At 40.8% G+C, this 18,520-nt stretch overlaps 1 protein-coding gene across 8 annotated transcripts in view; it reads right to left on the bottom strand.

Moving 5' to 3' along the window:
• Positions 1 to 18,520, bottom strand: part of AMOT (angiomotin) — a 223,458-nt gene that overhangs the window by 12,318 nt on the left and 192,620 nt on the right. For all 8 annotated transcript variants that reach the window (XM_087426681.1, XM_087426682.1, XM_087426685.1 and 5 more), the window contains 5 exons: positions 18,337 to 18,481; positions 17,386 to 17,478; positions 14,705 to 14,850; positions 1,133 to 1,282; positions 190 to 380 (listed from right to left, as the gene is read on the bottom strand). In XM_087426681.1, the coding sequence (XP_087282807.1) occupies positions 190 to 380; positions 1,133 to 1,282; positions 14,705 to 14,850; positions 17,386 to 17,478; positions 18,337 to 18,481 (725 nt within the window). The remainder of the gene's footprint in view (positions 1 to 189; positions 381 to 1,132; positions 1,283 to 14,704; positions 14,851 to 17,385; positions 17,479 to 18,336; positions 18,482 to 18,520) is intronic.

Below are 18,520 nucleotides of genomic sequence, written 5' to 3'. Positions count from 1 at the left end.
TTTGCCCCCACAGTCATTCAGTCTCTGCATAACCAAATGAAAGAAAACATACTTAAGCAGAGACTGGGAGTGGGGGAGAACAGAACATTACAGAAAAAAAATACTGGGACATCTATTAATCAGTCACCTTTCTGTTCTCCCCCACAACCAGTGCCCTTCAAGCAGTAACTCTACCACCCAACTAGTTACCTCTGAGCAGCTACAGTTGCAGCAGCATCAAGAGCAAAATGTCGCATCACATTCTCCTCCAAATACTTCTGTTCCCACTTAGTCATATCAGCTTCCAGGGCCAGGATCCTCTCCTCCTTCTCACGAAGAAGTTCCATCAGTGCAGCCGCATTGTATTCTGAAACGTTGGTGGTCTGAGAGTTGCCCTGGCGCTGTTGGGAGAGATGCCAAGACCCCCAGGTTAGTGAGAGAAGAACCATGGTGGCCAAGTCCCATTTGAAGAGCCCCTATCCTTGTAAAGGATTACTGCCCGAGCCACTTCAGTTTGGATTCCAATTCAGAAGCAAGGAGAATTCAGATTTCCTCCTAAGGCCACAGGACTTTCTATCTTGGGCTCAAATATGAGACTCCCTTGATCAGGAAAGGACATTGCCATATCCAATTGTCATTCTGCTCAGAAAGTGGATCAATGATTTAAAAACCACTATCCCTGCCTGCCAGCAAGGTACACAATAGAAATTGGAATTTAAAAAATCTAGGATTTGGTCCCTACCTTGCCCCTAACTTATTGTATGAACTTAAGTGAGTCACGCAAACTTTTCTGGGTGTTGGTTTTCTCTCAACTAAAAATGAGTATGGCCAGATGATTCCAATTGAAAGACCATTTCCAATTCTAAAATATCTAGGAGTCTATTTGTCTAGCATCTTCACTTCTTATAGGGTCTACTGTTTCTAGGGTCTACATGAAAATAAAAGGCGCAAGATAAAAGGCATTAAATATTTTGCTGGGATAGGAAGCTAAGGAAGTAGACTTCGGTTTTACAATTGGAAGGCAGTCTGGAGTATGATCAGGTGGGGCAAAAAACCTAAAGATGAGCAAGAGTGTGGTTTTTGTCTTCATGTCAAACAGCAACTGAAAAATAAGCAATCAGGAATAATCTCATTGTCTTTAAGTTCTCCATACCTGCTGAATTCTGAGAGATTCCAGTTCCCTCTCCAGTCGTGTCCGGAGACGGTGCTCCAGCTGCTCACGTTTTTCACACGCTGCCTGGAGCTGTACAAGGGCCTGCTGCATCTTCTCCACCTTATCTACATACACCTGCTTCTTTTTTAGCTGAAAATTCAGGTTGGGAGAGTTGCAAGATGGAAGGAAAGAGAACAACAGGGTCAGTTACTCAGCCCTCAAATCCAGACTTGTGTATAGATCCCTTCCTGTCCAGCTCCAAAAAAGAATGAATGGCGAGAAGGTCCTTCATGATGAGTAGCAGGCTGTCTTGAATTTATCATACAGAGACTGCGACAAGGAATAGGAATTAGGAGCCCATTTTAATCTCTTTCTCCTTCCCCATCTCTAGGTTTCCCCAAGTCTATTTCCATCAGTAGAGTCTGCCTTAGATGGCAAAGCTCTTAAAGGGTGGTCAACTGCTGAAGGAACAAGGAGGCCAGAATTTTTTTTTAAGTCTACAGTCCTGGTAATTACCCAATGTAATCATCACTGCTCTCCTGGAAAGTTTCTGCTTCTCACAAGTGAAGCTGCCACACAGTAGTTCAAAAGTCTTTAGTCTCCTCATTGACCAGCACTGCTTCGCTAGTTCTTTATTAAAAGAACACACGTTATTTGCAATTTCTGCCTCACACGTAAGCCTGAGTTGATATCATTGGACCGTAACCTCTCAACTTTTATTCTGGGACCTTTAAAGATCCCTAAAGACTCAAACTAATAAATCAAATCTAAGACTAAATGAGTCATACACAATTCTTCCTCTTTGCAAGCCTATGAGCCATATCCAAAAGCAAAGGTAGAAGCAAGTTGAAACAAAAAATTTGAGTTTTTTGTACCCTTGTAACTTACAAGCCAAATCCTGGCCCCATGAGAATCAAGGAATGAGGGAGGATCTCAGAGCTCTTTAAAGAAGGCATATATACCCTCAACCCTAAGAGGATAGGGGGAAGTCCAGCCTTCTCAACTTAATAAGTGAGCAGATTATACTTTTCATAATATTTATGAGGTGCCTCTCTTGCTAATAAAATGAATCCATGGATTCTTTCTAAAGGAGAAATTTTTCTAAGCTGGTAACATCTGTCATTATCATTTTCATGGAAGCCAAGGGATACTTACACTATTAAGTATTAGGAATACTTTCAGTATTAAGATTGAAATCTGAAAATATTATTGACAACCTGGTCAAGAGGAAATTCAGGAATTCAGCTCAACTCTAACTTTTCAACAAATTCCCAAGACCTTGAGCTACCTATGTAGACAGTTGCAATACAATACCCATCCTACCAGTATTGCCCACATCCATTTAACTGGGGCCAAGACAACAGGACCAACCTGACTCCCCCATTGCATAAACCATGTAACTCATTAATGGTAATGAGTCCAAATCACTGCTATCTAGAATGTCCAGTCAGACAGCACAGGCACATGCTGATGGGGAAACTCTCCTTGTCTGATAACTGCCCTCTGCCCAAATTAGAATTGTTGAACTTTCTCTAGGTGGAAGAAAACCTATGTTATATTTTCCTACCAGACCTGTGGTATGCTTCACCTAGGTGACTGGGAAAAGAAAACTTAAAAATTTTTTTGTATATTTTCTTGACATTTCCTTTCATTCCAAGGCCTAGTTCAATTTAGCCTTGTAAACCAGTTGAGGCAAGTTACAAGTCTAGATGTTTTTATCCACTAGAACTTTTCCTAGAAAATAAACAAAAAAATCCTCATTCTTTTCCTCTCAATAAGCTTAAACCTTTCTTTCCTGGGGTATGTGACTATCTGTAACAACACTGACTAGAGCAATCAAGACTTTTGGCCATGGATGCCTCTGCCTTCCTATTTGCTAAGCTTTGAATAACTGGAGAGCAGGAAACATCTTCTATCCTTCACATTTTGTGTTCCATAATGCCCATGAGCTATTTAAAGTTGAATGCATTTATTTGTGAATCACTCTGAAAACCCTAGGGGAGCAGTGCAATGTTAATGCAGAGAATGTTAACTATAATTACTGAGGCTTATAGCAGTTATACTTAAAGGCAATTAAAGTTAGATAGCATGTAGTTCTTTCCTTGATGGTAAAGTAGTGCAACGTAAGTTCAGAGAACTGAAAACTAGCAGTTCAAGGCCAGGTGGATTTCTTCATGCCCTGCCTTTCTTCAGAAAGGAAACCTCAGTACTGTAGCAAAAGCATCCCAGCAACAGAAGTCACTGAGCCAACCCTCTGCAAGGGAAAGGCAATAAAAGGCCCAGAGAGTTTTCCGAGTTGGCTGAAGATAGGCACGCAGGTCAGAGAACTTCCCAAAAGCAGGCCAAGAAAAATCCTATTATACTTTGCCACTGGGATGATTTTCCACAAGGTACAGGACCACTTGCTGGCATAATTCTCCTACCTCCTTTAAAAGAAGAAAGAACAGCTTACCCATAAACACCAGATCAGCTAGTAAGTGCTTAATCCCTAGATAAATTAGGATAGAAAAGGACAACTCTTAGACACTACCAACGCAAGACCCTATAGAGGAAATCAACAAAGTCAGCTATCTTCTAAGTTACATACTCTCTGTTTTCTAGATCTCATCTATATGTAGAAAGAACCAAGGGTATATATGGTTGATTAGCTCCTCTATTATCCTGAAATGTTTATGTTTCACTTTTACCTTCATCGTGATAAATTCTTTTCTTTTCTGCCTCTCCTCTACAAACTTATCTCCTGTGCTAAGTTCCTCAAAAATGTTAGATCAGTAATTAGGACACACTGGGTCCCCAAATTCACCTTCCAATACCATCAGAAATATTAGTAGTTCCTTCTTAGCTGAAGAGAGAGGCCAGATAGTCAAATGGTTAAGGTCATAAGCTCTGGCCTCCGACTGCCCAGAATCCAAATCTTGGCTCTCCCACTCACTAGGTATGCAACCTCAGGCAAGCTACTTAATCTTCCTGAGCTTTCTTTTACTCATTCATCGATAACATGGAGATAATGTGATACACCTCTATAAGGATCAAATGAGATAACACATAAGTGCTTAATAGACTGTCTAGTACAAAAAGTACTCAAAGTTGTTTTTCTTTTTTAAAGAAAAAGTTAATGCCAAGTCACACATGCTCTAGACCTCTCAACTTTGAACACTCACTCCAGATAGCCTTGACATGGTTCTCAGTCTCTCAGTAACTTTAACTATCACGTCAATGTCTAATTAAGGCATTAAAAACACCGCAATTTTCCCCCAGGGAGACATATAACACTAGGCCTGAAACACTTCATGCAATACAGCTGCACATATCTTTATAGGGGAAGGCCATTCATTGGAGATACAATTAGAAGCAAGCACTGAGTAGTGCAAAGACACCACAGTCTCTCAAAATGACATGATTTGGGGGGCATCTCCACTTTATGAGAAAGAAATGCTTTACCTGTGGTCAAAGGTACTGTTTAATTAAAGACCCTTAGGCAGAGCTCATCTACACACACACACACACACACACAGACATACAAGTCAGAAATTTCTATTTGACAGCAAAGTAGAGGTAAAGAAATAAGGTGGCAATCAAGACACTTGGGTTCTAGTCCTAGTACTGCTCTTAATGGTAACTTGCTTCCCTGTTCTCAGCCTCAGAGTCCTCATTTGTAAAAAGTAAGGGAAGTTTCAGGAGTCAGCAAACCAAAATGGTCAGCACCAGGCAAAATCCAGCCATGCCCATTCATTTATGTATTGGCTATGGCTGCCTTCCTGCTATAATGGCAGAATTGGACAGTTACAGTTGCAAAAGAAACTGGATAGTCCACAAAACTGAAAATATTTACTTTGTGGTCCTTTACAGATAAAGTGCCAGCCCCTGGAGTGATTTTCAAATTGTGTTCCAGAGTCCTAGTGTTTGGTGGAGTGCTTCAGAGGCCACTGTTGTGGGTGAGTTGTATCAAATGGCTTTTCTTTTATGTATGCTATATATTTGGGTTCTGCGGAAAACTTCATTTCAAAAAAAAATTGCCACATCTTTGTGTGTGTATATGTGTGTGTGTGTGTCTGTCTGTCTGTCTTTCCTGTATATGTCCTTGTGTGTCATCTGTCTTCCCTAGAGAATGTGCCTCCCACCTTACCTCATTCTATCATCTTTTCACACTTGACATTTCAGCATGGTTAAATAACTTAAGGTTCCTGAAGACCCCATGGTGTTTTACCCCTCATTGCCTTTGGATACAGTGGTCTCTCTCTTAGGTATGCCCTGCCCACTAGGTTTTAAGAAGTTAAAAAAGAAAAACACAACACTAGGCTAGACAGATGATCTCAGATGATCTCTAATGGTCTTTTTTAAAGGGTCCCCCTCCCCAAAGCCCCAGTAGATAGTTGTACGTCATAGCTGCACATCCTTCTAGTTGCTGTATGTGGGACGCGGTCTCAGCATGGCCGGAGAAGCGGTGCGTCAGTACGTGCCCGGGATCCGAACCCGGGCTGCCAGTAGTGGTCTTTTAATTCACAAATATTTTATAAATCTAAGATTCCTCTTTCCACCTTCAACATTGACCAATAACTAAGAGGACTAAGCATAATGGGATCCTAGAATTCTGTATAGGCACATTTGTGGTGATGAAAACAAAATAAAAGCGCTGCCTTAGTTTGTGTGTATGCACATGTAAGAGACAGAACATATAATGTGTGTACCCTCCATAGGATCCTAGATGATTTATTTTGCTATGTCTTCAATATTCAAGGAAGTGAAAGTTCACTTGAAAAGTTTCCAAAGCCAAGGTAGTGGCTTGAGTCTAGAGATCAGTACCCATGGGCCCCTAGAAGCCAGAAGAAGCAGCCAGGTAAATCCATCATTTAAACCAAATTTCCCCTGGATAGTCAGTGAGTGGAGGAAATCACTCCATCCATTCAAGTTTTCTTACCAAATGCCAATTTTCAAAAACTTATCAAAGCCCCTCTTCCTTTGCTTTCCCTAATTTTATGTCCTCCTGATGCAGTTCCTTAAATCACTCTTACTTTGTCTTGATCTTTTAGACCCACTTTCTCTCCTACCCCAACCCCCACCTCCTGCTGTACCCCAAAGGTCCAAGCTATGGTAGTTTACTTTTCGGCCTCTATACCAACAGTTCTTAACTGAGGGTGATTTTCCCCCCAGGAAACATTTAGTAGTGTGTGGAGACATTCAATTTTTATAGCTGGGGGTAGGTTGCTACTGGCATCTCATAGGTAGAAGCCAGGGATACTGCCAAACAGTCCACAGTACACAGGACAGCCCCCTCCACAACCACCACCAATGAATTACCCAGCCCCAAATGTCAATAATGCTGAGGTTGAGAAACCTTGCTCTACACCTCAACACTACAGGGGATCTCCTTCATGCCAGACTTTCGCCAACTGCTTATATTCATATTTTAATGTTATCATGCTCTCTTTAGTCACAGACCTCCAGCTGAGTGCAAGATTTCTCACTCTGACACTTAACGTGCCCCAGACTGCTTTCATCTTTCCCCAAAATGCTAGCCTTTTAATAGTTTAGTCATCATCATCATTTACTCTATTTTTCTAGTCTTCAAATCTATGAATTATTATTCTTCCCTCTTTCCTTTGTCCACCATATCCAATCTATCCGTATCAATATGTCTTAACTCTAACATCTCTCATATTCTTTCATTTCCTTATATTTTTATAGCCTACATAGTTTAAGTCCTTATTTCACAACTAAATTATTATAACAATAACCTACAGATCTCCTTACTTTCAGTTGCCCTCTGCCATCTGCACATAAGCACGTGCATGCACAGGGACAAACAAACACACAGTGCACACTCAATCGGTCCACCCTACGTACAGTTGCTATAACAGACTTCCTCATGTAGTACATTATGGTGCTGCCTTATTTAAGAACAAAAGCAATCTACTGCTAGCACATCCATTCGGCTAGTATTGATCAGGTACCTACTATAGCCAAGGCACCATTACACCTCCTCTCTCACTTCTTTACACCATTGCTCCTCTCTCTCATGCTTATTTCAAACCACTTGACGCTTTTCAATTCCACCCCTCTGTCTACTGTTGCATTGCCCCCTGTCCAGACTAGATATGGCTTTTAAAAGTGCCATTGTCAATGTTCTTAGGCTTCTACTGCCTTAAAATTCTACCAGGCCTACTATGCAAATGATCAACCTTTGTATTAGTCTGATCATATCTTCACCCTTTCTCATCGTATCACTAAATCCTCCCAGAGTTCTTCCTTGAATCATCTTACCTGACTCTTGTTGCTGCTTTTCTCTAGAGCCTCTCATAATGTGTACTTTATTAGCAGTCATGTGCAGATTCATTCATTCACTCATTTACTCAACAGATATTTACTGAATACTTATGATGTGCCAGGCCCTATTCTACATCTGAGAGCAATAGTGATGCAATGGGAAGCAAGAGAAAGCCCCTGCCCTGTTGGAGGGTGGTATCCCATAAGCCACTTAAGGCGGGGTCCTTCTATTTTCCTTCATATCTCTCTTAAATTCTAGTTCTAGTTCACTGTTCACTACCTTGTTATTGACCATTGATATTAAATAACTGTCAAATACAAGAACAAAAATGAGCACAGCATCACTTGGCTATAACACTGTAAATATATAAATAATAAACACATACATTCATAAATGTATTTACTTTGCTTGGTGAGTCAAGAAAAGGATTTCAAATCATTTCTATTAAGAGATAAGTTTTTAAAGGGGAATCATAAAGTTGGGAGAAAGAACAGCAGGAAGGCAACCTATTGAAGAATAGGGCAAATACTCTTGAGCTCAATCAATCATATTTTTCCATTGCACTTCTGCAATAATTTGAACCCGTTCCCAAACATTTGGCAGATCTCTTAACCCCCTTCTGACTCAGGAAAATCTGATCCCTGCAGATGAATACCACGTGATGGCATCTCTTCCCTCCTTCCAACAACTGTGGATGTCTTTCAAATTTATTTTTTAAAGGATGGTTATATACAAAACTACTTCTAGGGCCCCTGAAGTTACTCATTTGTTTCAGCCATTTGCAAGGAAGTGATTTAATCATTAACCTCCATTTATTCACTGGTGGGTAAAGCATAGGATGGGATATTTTGGAATTAAGAGATCTCAGTTTTCTCCTAGATTTATAACTAACTGTATAATCTGTCTGCGCTTTAACTTCCTAATCTGTCAAAAAAGGATAAAACTTGCAAGGTTCATAGCAGAGATATAATACATTTGGAAATATTTTCAAAAGTTAAAAAATACATTGAGGAGGTAGGGATGAATATGCAGAACACAGAGGGTTTTTAGGGCAGTGAAAATACTCTAAGATACCATAATGATGGATATATGTCATTATACATTTGCCCAAACCCATAGAATGTACAACACCAAGAGTGAACCCTAATGTAAACTGTGGACTTTGGGTGATAAGGATGTGTCACTGTAGGTTCATCGGTTGTAACAAATGTACCACTCTGGTGAAGGATGTTGATGGTGGGGGAGGCTGTGTATGTATAGGGGTGGGAGGTATATGGGAAATCTCTGTACCTTCCCCTCAATTTTGCTGTGAACATAAACTTTAAAGTATTAATATATAATAAAAAATATATACAGATGGACAGGTAGAGGGGGTGTACTATTATTGCTAGCTGGATGAATACCAACATATATACACAGTCCATTGGCTAAAGGACATTGAAACTAACAATACAAAACTAAGTACAGTGCCACAGAGGACATCTTTCATTATGTCTGATTTTCTTCTCCTCTTCTATTGCTCCCAACTCCAAAGACTCACTGTATCACAAATGTCACAACTGAAGTGTACTTTCTTTGTTCCTCTCCTTCATATAGCTAGTTATATGTTGCTTCATGAGCCTTCGGTGACTTCCATTTGATTTGATTTAGCCTTACCCAGGAGCCCCTGGCTCCAAGTAAGAGTTTCCTCTGAAGCAATTTGGTAATACTACCCTGGTATTAGCAAGCTGCCTCTGTCCATTGCCAAGAGACTGTGATCCACTGTTGGATATTAAAAGAACTGAAGAGTAGAAAACCACCTCTAGAAACTTGCTACCAAGGGAATGGAGTTCATTCTGTTAAGGAAACTAAAGAAAAATATGCAAGGCTTCCAATTTGGGAATTTCAAAAGCCAAAATCATAGGAAAAACAGAAAATCAAGTTCTGAGAGGTCACTCCATCTCTGTTTGGGATGGGGACATAATTTCTTAAGATATTGCATGGAGCAACACCTACTTCAAAGAAAATACACTGCCATAAAGATGGAAAATGTCATCCTTAGATGAAATGTCACCAACAATTCATTAAAATAACATTCTGAAAGATTCCTGGGTAGATATATACTTACTTGAATTCCTATTAACACTCTAAATATACACATAATTCACACCCTCAGATCTTCCATCCACATAACCATTATGTGAGTTTTAGCTACACCAACAAAATCCTATTGTTTGAATATTATTTTGGATTAGACATATAAATGTCTATGTTTAGGACATCTTTCTCTAATATTGGGAAAAGAAGACACTAGTTATGGTTACGTGTGAATAAGTGTGATAGCAGAAAATTATGCAATTCTAAAACCAAAAAGACAAATCAAATAAGTGGTAAGGGATCCACAAATAAGAGAAAATATCAGCCATGAAGAATAATGGTAGAAATGGAGTGAAATAATATGAATTTAGTTTTGTAGAATTGAGTGAAGTGGCAAGAGGACTCTGAAAAAATGCACTGCTGCCAAGAGTTATCACTACAATGTGTAAATCATCACCAGCCATTGCAGTTCAGAAAAGGTTAACACTTGGGCTCCTTTTTCCTGAATCTCTGCGGCTGTCATTCTAGCCTAAAGCCCAAGAACAAGGCTTGCTGGCTCTTTTTGTCAGACCTCCCACATTCCACTCTGTCCCCTCCTGTGCATTCTGCTCAGTAAGCAGCCCACCCGCAGCATCTTCCCTCTTTCATCTTGCCAGGGCCTTTTTCCCACCATCCCTGAAACAATTATCCAAGCAGTGGTTCAGCTCTGGATCATCATAAGACAGCAGCCAGCCAGGAGCATGGGCTCCTTGAGTCTTGTGAGTGGATATGCCAGGCATCTGTCGAAACTCTCCAGTGAGGTCAAATTAGTGGGGGGCAGGGAGACGTCTCTTTGAATGGGAGAATACCACGGTTGCTGTAGGACACAGAGTTCTTTTGACTTGAAGTTTAATGAGGCTCCACTTCAATAGCACCTACGTGTCCCAAAAGATAAGGGCAAGGATGGAAAGGCACCATTTACCTCAGCTGGCTGCCAGCTATAGATTGGTGGCAAGACCTGGATCATAGTGACTCACCAAAAACACAGTTCTGCTCTTTAGTTAGAGTGCTATCTTCTTCCCAGCAAGATACCTCCCTCAATGTCAGAAGAGCAGGGTTCGTGAGAGAATCTATGCAGAACTTGGAAGAGGAAGGAAGTTGTGATTGCAGGAGTAAGCCTGAGGTACCATTTCTATGTAGAGCCTAGAGCAGAGTGAATGTAGAGTATGATAGGCAAGAGACTTAACGGGATTAGAAAGATAGAATGGATTTCAGGAAAAGCATCTAAATGAGGACTTTGTAGAGAAACACATAAATGCATGCAAGGGTCCTCAGACCATTCAAGTAATCATAATCTTTCCCTGACCATCTTTTTTTTATTGAGATATAATTGACATATAACAATATACTAATTTCAGGTGTACAACATCATGATTCAATATATGTATCAACCTGACCATCTTGATGCAATGAAAAATAGTTACCTGAATGACCTTGCACTTAATAGGTTAAGAAAATACTCCCTAGACAAAAGGCTTAATTTGGGAAAGTTTCCCTAATTCTCATTTGCTAAGTAGACTAGAGAGGTTTTCCCTGGAAGAACTTCTAAGGAAAACTCACGGTGCCATTTGTAAGCCATAACTAAATTATCTATTCATATGAGACATAAGCAGGTCATCTAAGATATCCCTCTACCTTCAAACATGACCTTACCTAAGCTGTCTCCAACAGAGAGAGGGATACAGTTTCTACTCATGAATACCCTTCTTGATTTAGAAATGTTCACTAATTTTGTGAAGGAATCACAATGAAGACTCCTTACTATTTTAGTTTCACAGCTACCTGTTCATCTTAAATACCTCCCTAGTGTTCCATATTAAAATTTTTACCCCAGAAAGAATGAGGACTAACAAGGGTTGAGTCACAGCAGAAAAGCAAAACTTCAATTATCAATTCCTGTATTTGAGGATAAGGGAAAGGAATGTTTTCCTTTACATATTGTAGAGGAGATAAGACAAACACCACCCAGGAGCAAACCCAGCTCTGACAGGCTGCTAAAACAAAAAGGCAAATAAGAATCAGTGGATTTTCCCTGAGGTGTGCGTTCAGGCCTCAACATGTGCTAGAAGTGACCTGGCTTGAGAGTCTGGAAGATATTGCATGGCCTCTGCCTCTGTGATTCCACCGGGTAGAGGGCTCCCAGCCTGCTCTTCCCGTCAAATGTTCCACCTCCTTTAGCAACAGCAACTCAGAATTTCCCAACAACTAGACTCCATGCAAAAGTACAAGTTGAATGAGGACTAAAAGATTAACAATAATTGATGAGCTCATTTGAGATATCTTGCCACTAGATGCCATCATTCAATCCTAGCCCAATATTTAGAATTTCTTTAAATTGTAAATCTATGTATTTTGGGGCATGGCCCTGGAAAATGACTAAAAATCTCTGGAACAAATGCCAGGAAAAGCCTCAGAAGTCTGAAGCCAGAAATATATTTCAGGCAACTGTTTCAGTGAGGGCTGCCCAGGGGGAACTACAGATTAACATCCTCTCTGCACATGTATATTATTTTCATGATTAACAAACAGTTACCACTGAGCCCTCAGACACTGCAAACCAAGATGGTTGCAGTCTTTGTCCCCATTTATCTCCAACTGGATGGGCACCCTTCCTGGAGAGGCAGCAGGGCTGTATATACACCCCAATCTCAAAGCAGTCTGGACAAGCTTCTCATAGCCTGTTGAAAAAGAGGGGCCCAACGGGTAAAGCAATTTTTTAAAAATTAAAAGATGCAGAGGTTACTAAATCTGAACAAGCGCCCACGTTTTCTTTTTGGGAGTGGAACCAAAGGATGATTCAGACAGAGAGACAGGCAGCAGGGTCTATGGAATGAAGAGTCATGAGATTCCAGTTTTATTCCTGGCTCTATCCAAGACTTGCCATGTGACCACCAGCAAGCTACCTCTTCTCAGTGGGTCTCTCAGTTTTCCCTTCTCTAAAAAACTACAGTCTTATCCTCATCCTGTAATTTATTCTGTGATTTACTCACTAAAAAGGGAAGGAAAGGAATATACGGGGTATAGCAAAAGGCCAAAGGGCATGCTACGCTCCTTAGACCTGGACACCAGGCATACACAAGTATTCCTCATTTTCAATAAAGCAGCTTAGCAGTATTTCTGATGTAGGCAACTGATGATGCAGGACATTCATCTAACTTTACACAACCTAAACTTTAACAATTAAGCAGTTCAGGTTAAAAGACACCATAGGTTAGATGGCATTACCTACTGCAAAAGTATGAAACCACAACCCAGCTCCAACAAGCATTTTAATTCCCAAAAAAGAAAGCAAAGGACATCTGTAAGTCAGGAGATGTCTAGAAATTGTAACCATTCTTACTGAGGGAGAGGAAGCAGGCAATGAATGAAGGTAGGAAAGATACCTAGCACATAATAGCCACCATGCTGAGGGCTTGGTCACTAAACACTTTTTTTGTCTCAAGTTTATAAAGCTTTCAACTTGTTATAATGGAAGCTATTTTTTCTCTTAAAACAAATCAAATTTTAGAATAGAGAAGGCAGTGAGATGTGAAATTTTCTTTACCAAGTTACACTTTAGCATCAATTTTTGCTGGAACACATTCAGTTCCTAAAGTGCAAAACATCTAAGAGTTAGTACTACTCCAATACAGTAGTCTCCCCTTACCCACAGTTTCACTTTCTGTGGTTTCAGTTATCCGCAGTCAACTACTGTCCGAAAATATTAAATGGAAAATTCCAGAAATAAACAATTCATAAGTTTTAAATTGCATGCCGTTCTGAGTAGTGTGATGAAATCGCCCACCATCCCGCTCCATCTTGCCTGGGATGTGAATCATCTCTTTGTCCAGCGGATCCACATTGAATATGCTACCTGCCCATTAGTCACTTAGTAGCCTTCTTGGTTGTCAGATCAACTGTCATGGTATCTCAGTGCTTGTGTTCATATAACCCTTATTTTACTTAATAATGGCCCAAGAGTAGTGATGCTGGCGATTTGGATATGCTAAAGAGAAGCCTTAAAGCGCTTACTTTAAGTGAAAAGTGAAAGTTCTTGAATTAATAAGGAGAGAAAAAATTGTATGTTGAGGTTGCTAAGATCTACAGTAAGAATGAATCTTCTACCCATGAAATTGTGAATTGTTATAATTTTTCTATTTTATTATTGTTGTTAATCTCTTACTATGCCTAATTTATAAATTAAACTTTATCATAGGTATCTATGTATAGGAAAAAACATAGTATACATAGGGCTTGGTATTATCCACGGTTTCAGGCATCCACTTGGAGTCTTGGAATGTATCCCTTGTGGATAAGGGGGGGGGGACTACTGTACAATGACAACTGACATCCAAGATTAATTAATGACAAGCCAGCGCCAAAGTTCCCTCTATTTCACATGCACAGTTTAGTGTTGCAATTGAGTAACATCTACATCAAGACAAATCAGATACATATTAATCACATGCTTAGTAGTTTGGGGGCCCTTGCATTTGTCAAGGGAAGGCTCCATTCTTGCACACAAATAACTGACAACTTCACCCCACCACATGCCTACATTCCAGAACCTAGCCAGTGAGAGCCAAGGCACAGCTCTTGGCCTGCCATAAACTGTAAAATTGTCCCTAGGTCCCATCCTTTCCCAGATCCTCTAAGATTGCTTTTATTCCAAAACCAATCTGCAAAATAAACCCAACAACAAAAGGCATAGCCTTCAAGATTCACTTTTTACCTGAAAAGGGACAACTTCCTACTGAGCATGGGGAGACAAGGACCATTCTGATTTCAAGATCTTTGGAGTACTTAAAATATCTGGAATCATTTTCTAGGTCTTACAAATAAAGCTTTAAAGCCCTGTAGGGGCAGGAATTAAAAAATATATATATCTGTCACAGGCTTAAGGCAGGGCTAGTTTCATATAAGAACTTGGGAGGAGGGGTTAGCTTATTATATGAATGATCAAAGGGAAATTGCTCCTTGACCTTGGTGATTTTCTACTCTGGAGTAAAAGGAAGGAACTTGCAGAGAAGAGAAAAGAAATCAAAGTCCATTCACATCAGCATAGCTATAACTAGAAGTAGCAGATGGTACCTTCTTACCGTTGGAGGATTGTGTAGCTGCCAGTTCACCAAAATGGGGATCCTCCCAGTGCCCTTGATTTCTCAGCTGTTCCACTCTCAGGCTCATATGCTAGCTGAGGAAACCATACATACCTCTTCTTCCAGCTTTACCACCTTGGCCTGGGCATTGCTCAGGGCCTGGTCTCGGATTTCAATGTGTCGCCTTTGGTCCTCATTGGTAGAACGGGCAGTAGCCAGCTCTGCTTCTAGCTTCTCCTTCTCCCGCTGGCTTTCCTTATCTATCAGAACATGAAATATCAATACTGCCATTCTGAAACTGGCTCAAAACCTTACCTGAGCAAAACTGACAGTCATGCTCATTATCAGACATTCTAGTGTTCTAACACACAGCTAAAAGAACCAGGATGCCCAAGATCTGGACTCTATCACTGGCTCTACCAATAATTTACTGTGTACATTCAGAAAAGCCACTTAACAATGGTTGTTCTGCAAAAGCAATAAGAAAGTAAATGTAAAAATTGTCATGGAAAGTATTACATAAAGGAGAATACACAAACACACATGTCAGAACAAGTAAGCTTGTCTCCTCCATTTTATTTCTTTAAACGGTCTTGTACTGGCAAAAGAACAATTGAGCCCCCCGAAATTTTCTACATTGTTTCCTCATGACAGTATGTTAAATCAATCTAAAAATGTTATTTCATAAAATGTATAAAACCTCAAATCCCACCTTTTACTCACTCACATTATTTTCTGACTGAGATCAATTCAGGATTGCATTGTACCTAAAGATGACCAGACACGTGTAATTATACCCCATGCCTTTCTGGGTCCCTCTTCTTTTAACTAGGACAAAACTCACACCAGAAACTCAAATGAGCAGATTTGATTTTTCATTTGGAGGTAGAGGGTCCTTCCTCCCAAGACTTTGATACTTAAATTTGTAGGAGAAACTTTAATAGGGCAGCCTCGCCTTCCTTCCCACTCTGACTTTATGTATCTATTCAGATGTATCTCAAAGAAATGAACATTTGCTGAATACTTATTGCATACCAAGTATTGTACTAACTTAATCCTCAGAACAACCACACAAGGAAGGTATTATTCTCTTCTCCATTTTGAGAAAACAGAGACTCAGAGGGCTTGAGTAACTTGCACAAGGTCCCACACTGGGAATTGTGGAGCCCACACTTAAGCCCAGGTTGTTCCAAACTCTTTCTACTAGACTAGACTGGCTTCTTCTAGGGTTGAATTGGTTTGGCCTCTCTAGAGTAGCTGAAGCACATTCCCAAGGGAGGCTTTTCAAGAGGGCTTTCTTGGCTCCTGCCATAGTTCTAACCATGCAGCACCCTGTCGATGTGCAAAGGCAAAAGAAATTAAGAAGCCACAAGTCATGCCCTCTTCCCTGCCTACTAGGTGGAGTTCACTTTTATCTTCTAGAACCATTTGACAGTCTTTCACCCCACTATTAACACAGTTTTATCTACTAAATTACCACATTTCATAAACCAGTGGCAGAGCTTCTAGGACACCTGAAATACCATCTCCACACAGGAGAAGTGTGAACTAGCAGATCCAGGGCAAGAATCAATACATTTTTAGTTTAGTTCTGTTTTGTCCTGGGAGGTGTCCACTCTCCCCACCAGTGAACTAGCTTCCTGGGTAACCATGACACCACAAAAGCAACTTCACAACAATTTACACTAGGCACTGATGACACCAGAAAAACTACATTCCTTCCTCTAAGACATACTGACAAAGGAACAGGAGGCTCAGTGAAACAAGGAAGAAAAAAGCCCCAGTCCTGAAGCCAGAGCACAACAGAGCAACCCAGGAAGGGAGGAGGATATTGTAACTGAAGATCAAATAAACTTGTAAAAGCTGACTGGAAGCTGCATGGAATGACTTGAAAGGGTCATGTGGAGTCCCAGCAAAGATGGGGCCTGACAAGTTCCCACCAAGCACTACTCCAGCTGGGAGCCGCACTGAGGGAGGCTGGGGGTAGCAGACACCAACAACGGGCATCTGTAGAAGTGAGGCTAGTTCATCTGTTTCCCCTGAACTCATTCTCCCTATGGACTCAATCCACTGTGTAGTCTTTGTTGCTGGTTTAACTGTGGCAACTGGAAAGAATAGGATATTGTCTAGCTGGGTGGAGTCCATTAGGGACCGATAAAGAAGAGGATTAATTCATTGTCATGGTCCTAGGAGTATTTCCAGACAAAGGAAACACTATTATGAGGAAGACATAGCTCTAGCCTCCGCCACACCAACCAACTCCACAACCAGAGTCACTAATTCAGGCCATAGCAGTGGTCCCCCTCTAGCTACCCTTGCAGTCTGCCAACATGTAATGATATGATAGAATACAGGGTGTTTAACTATGCGAGACCCAGGTGCAGGTTAGGTATTCCAAACACTCATCATCAGTCCTGCATGTTAATCCCATCTCTAACAGGGCCAGCACCTGTGCCTTCAATAATAAATCCCTTCAACATTAAGGGACCCCATGCTCCATAAAGGACCCCACTAAGGTCCTTTTCAGCTAGCCATGATGAAAGCAGGGATTTCAAGGGGCTTCTCTGATTTGATACAGAAGGAGCCATGTTGATGTGACTAGACTAGATGTTGTGGCAAGCAGCCTTCTTGGCCTAGAAGGAAAAGAACAAAATCTCCCAACTTCATGCTTGAACAGAAAAGAATCCCTAGATGCCTCTAGCTGTTCTGGAAGGCTAAATAGAACTATGTAACCTTTTCACACACCTCACTCCCATCCATACATTAATACCTGCTGCTGAAGCTTTCAGACTTACTTTTTGCAAAGAGCTGAGAGATGGTTTTTCTGGTATCCTCTGACCCCTCATATTCCTTCTCTGCAAGCTGCTTGTTGGCAGTCTCTAGACGCTCTGTGAAATTTGGAGACAATCAACAAGGCCTCATATACAAACTTCCAAGCGCATGAAGTGCCCTCTAAATACTGATCTTGGGCAAAACAAGCCTGCTTCTTCTTGTTACACAGGAATGGGTGACACAGACATAGGTTTGCAAGTGTGGAACCTAAAACAATACTAGACCATGGCAGGAGGAGGTGAGTACTTAACACTTTCACTGCTCACTGACAAAACCTAACTGCAGAATTCTTAATTTCAATGGAAGAATCTATCCCTAAATATATGATATCTTTCATTCACCAGGAAAAAGAGCATCAAAATTATTATGAAGTCTTCAAAATCATGTAATGCCAAATCTGGAAGGGGACCTTGGGCAGCATCTAGTTCAGTTCCCTCATTTTATAGATAAGATAACCTAAACCCAAAAATAGAAAATACCCCCAAGGTTATCAGTTTTGAAGGTGCTAAAGGTGGTCATTTCTTACCATCTTCAATATTATTATGTTAAGGTAAAAATACAAGGAGAAAGTCCTAGAAACAATGGAGGATATCACCATTTCAAGCTTACACTGCCAAAAGACAGGCCTCTGCAAAACCTATAAAGGAAGAGAGGCAGCACGGATTGTGGGGGCAGGCCAGGTGAATCCAGGAGTCCCAGGAGGGATACTGTCTGATTAACACATCAGCTCATCCCACTTTGATTAAGCAAGCTTGGGACCAAGTACTAGTGCAGTCACAAAAACTTAGCCTGATCTATGCCCTGCAATTTACTGACCATACTAGCGGGTTGGACAAGCCCTAAGAGCCTCAATGTATACTTCTTAGCCTTTCCATTCACCATCTTGGCTGATGCTTCAGAGGTGATTCACTCACCTCTCAGATCCCTGTTGAAGTCATGCATCCTCCGAATTTCGCCCTCGAGCTTGTTTCTCATGGCTTTCTCCAGGGCCTCTCTTTTGGAGGATGACTTCACAAGGTTCTCATATGCCTCTGAGACACGTTGGATTTCTGTCTCCACCTGGACCAACAAAAAAAAAAAAAGAAAGACAGTAATGAT

This window comes from Ceratotherium simum, chromosome X, assembly GCF_057802395.1.
Source record: "Ceratotherium simum simum isolate JZ-2026a chromosome X, ASM5780239v1, whole genome shotgun sequence".
Classification (NCBI taxonomy): domain Eukaryota; kingdom Metazoa; phylum Chordata; class Mammalia; order Perissodactyla; family Rhinocerotidae; genus Ceratotherium; species Ceratotherium simum.
The sequence above is the reverse complement of the archived record's forward strand: the minus strand, read 5'-3'. Positions and strand labels throughout refer to the sequence as shown.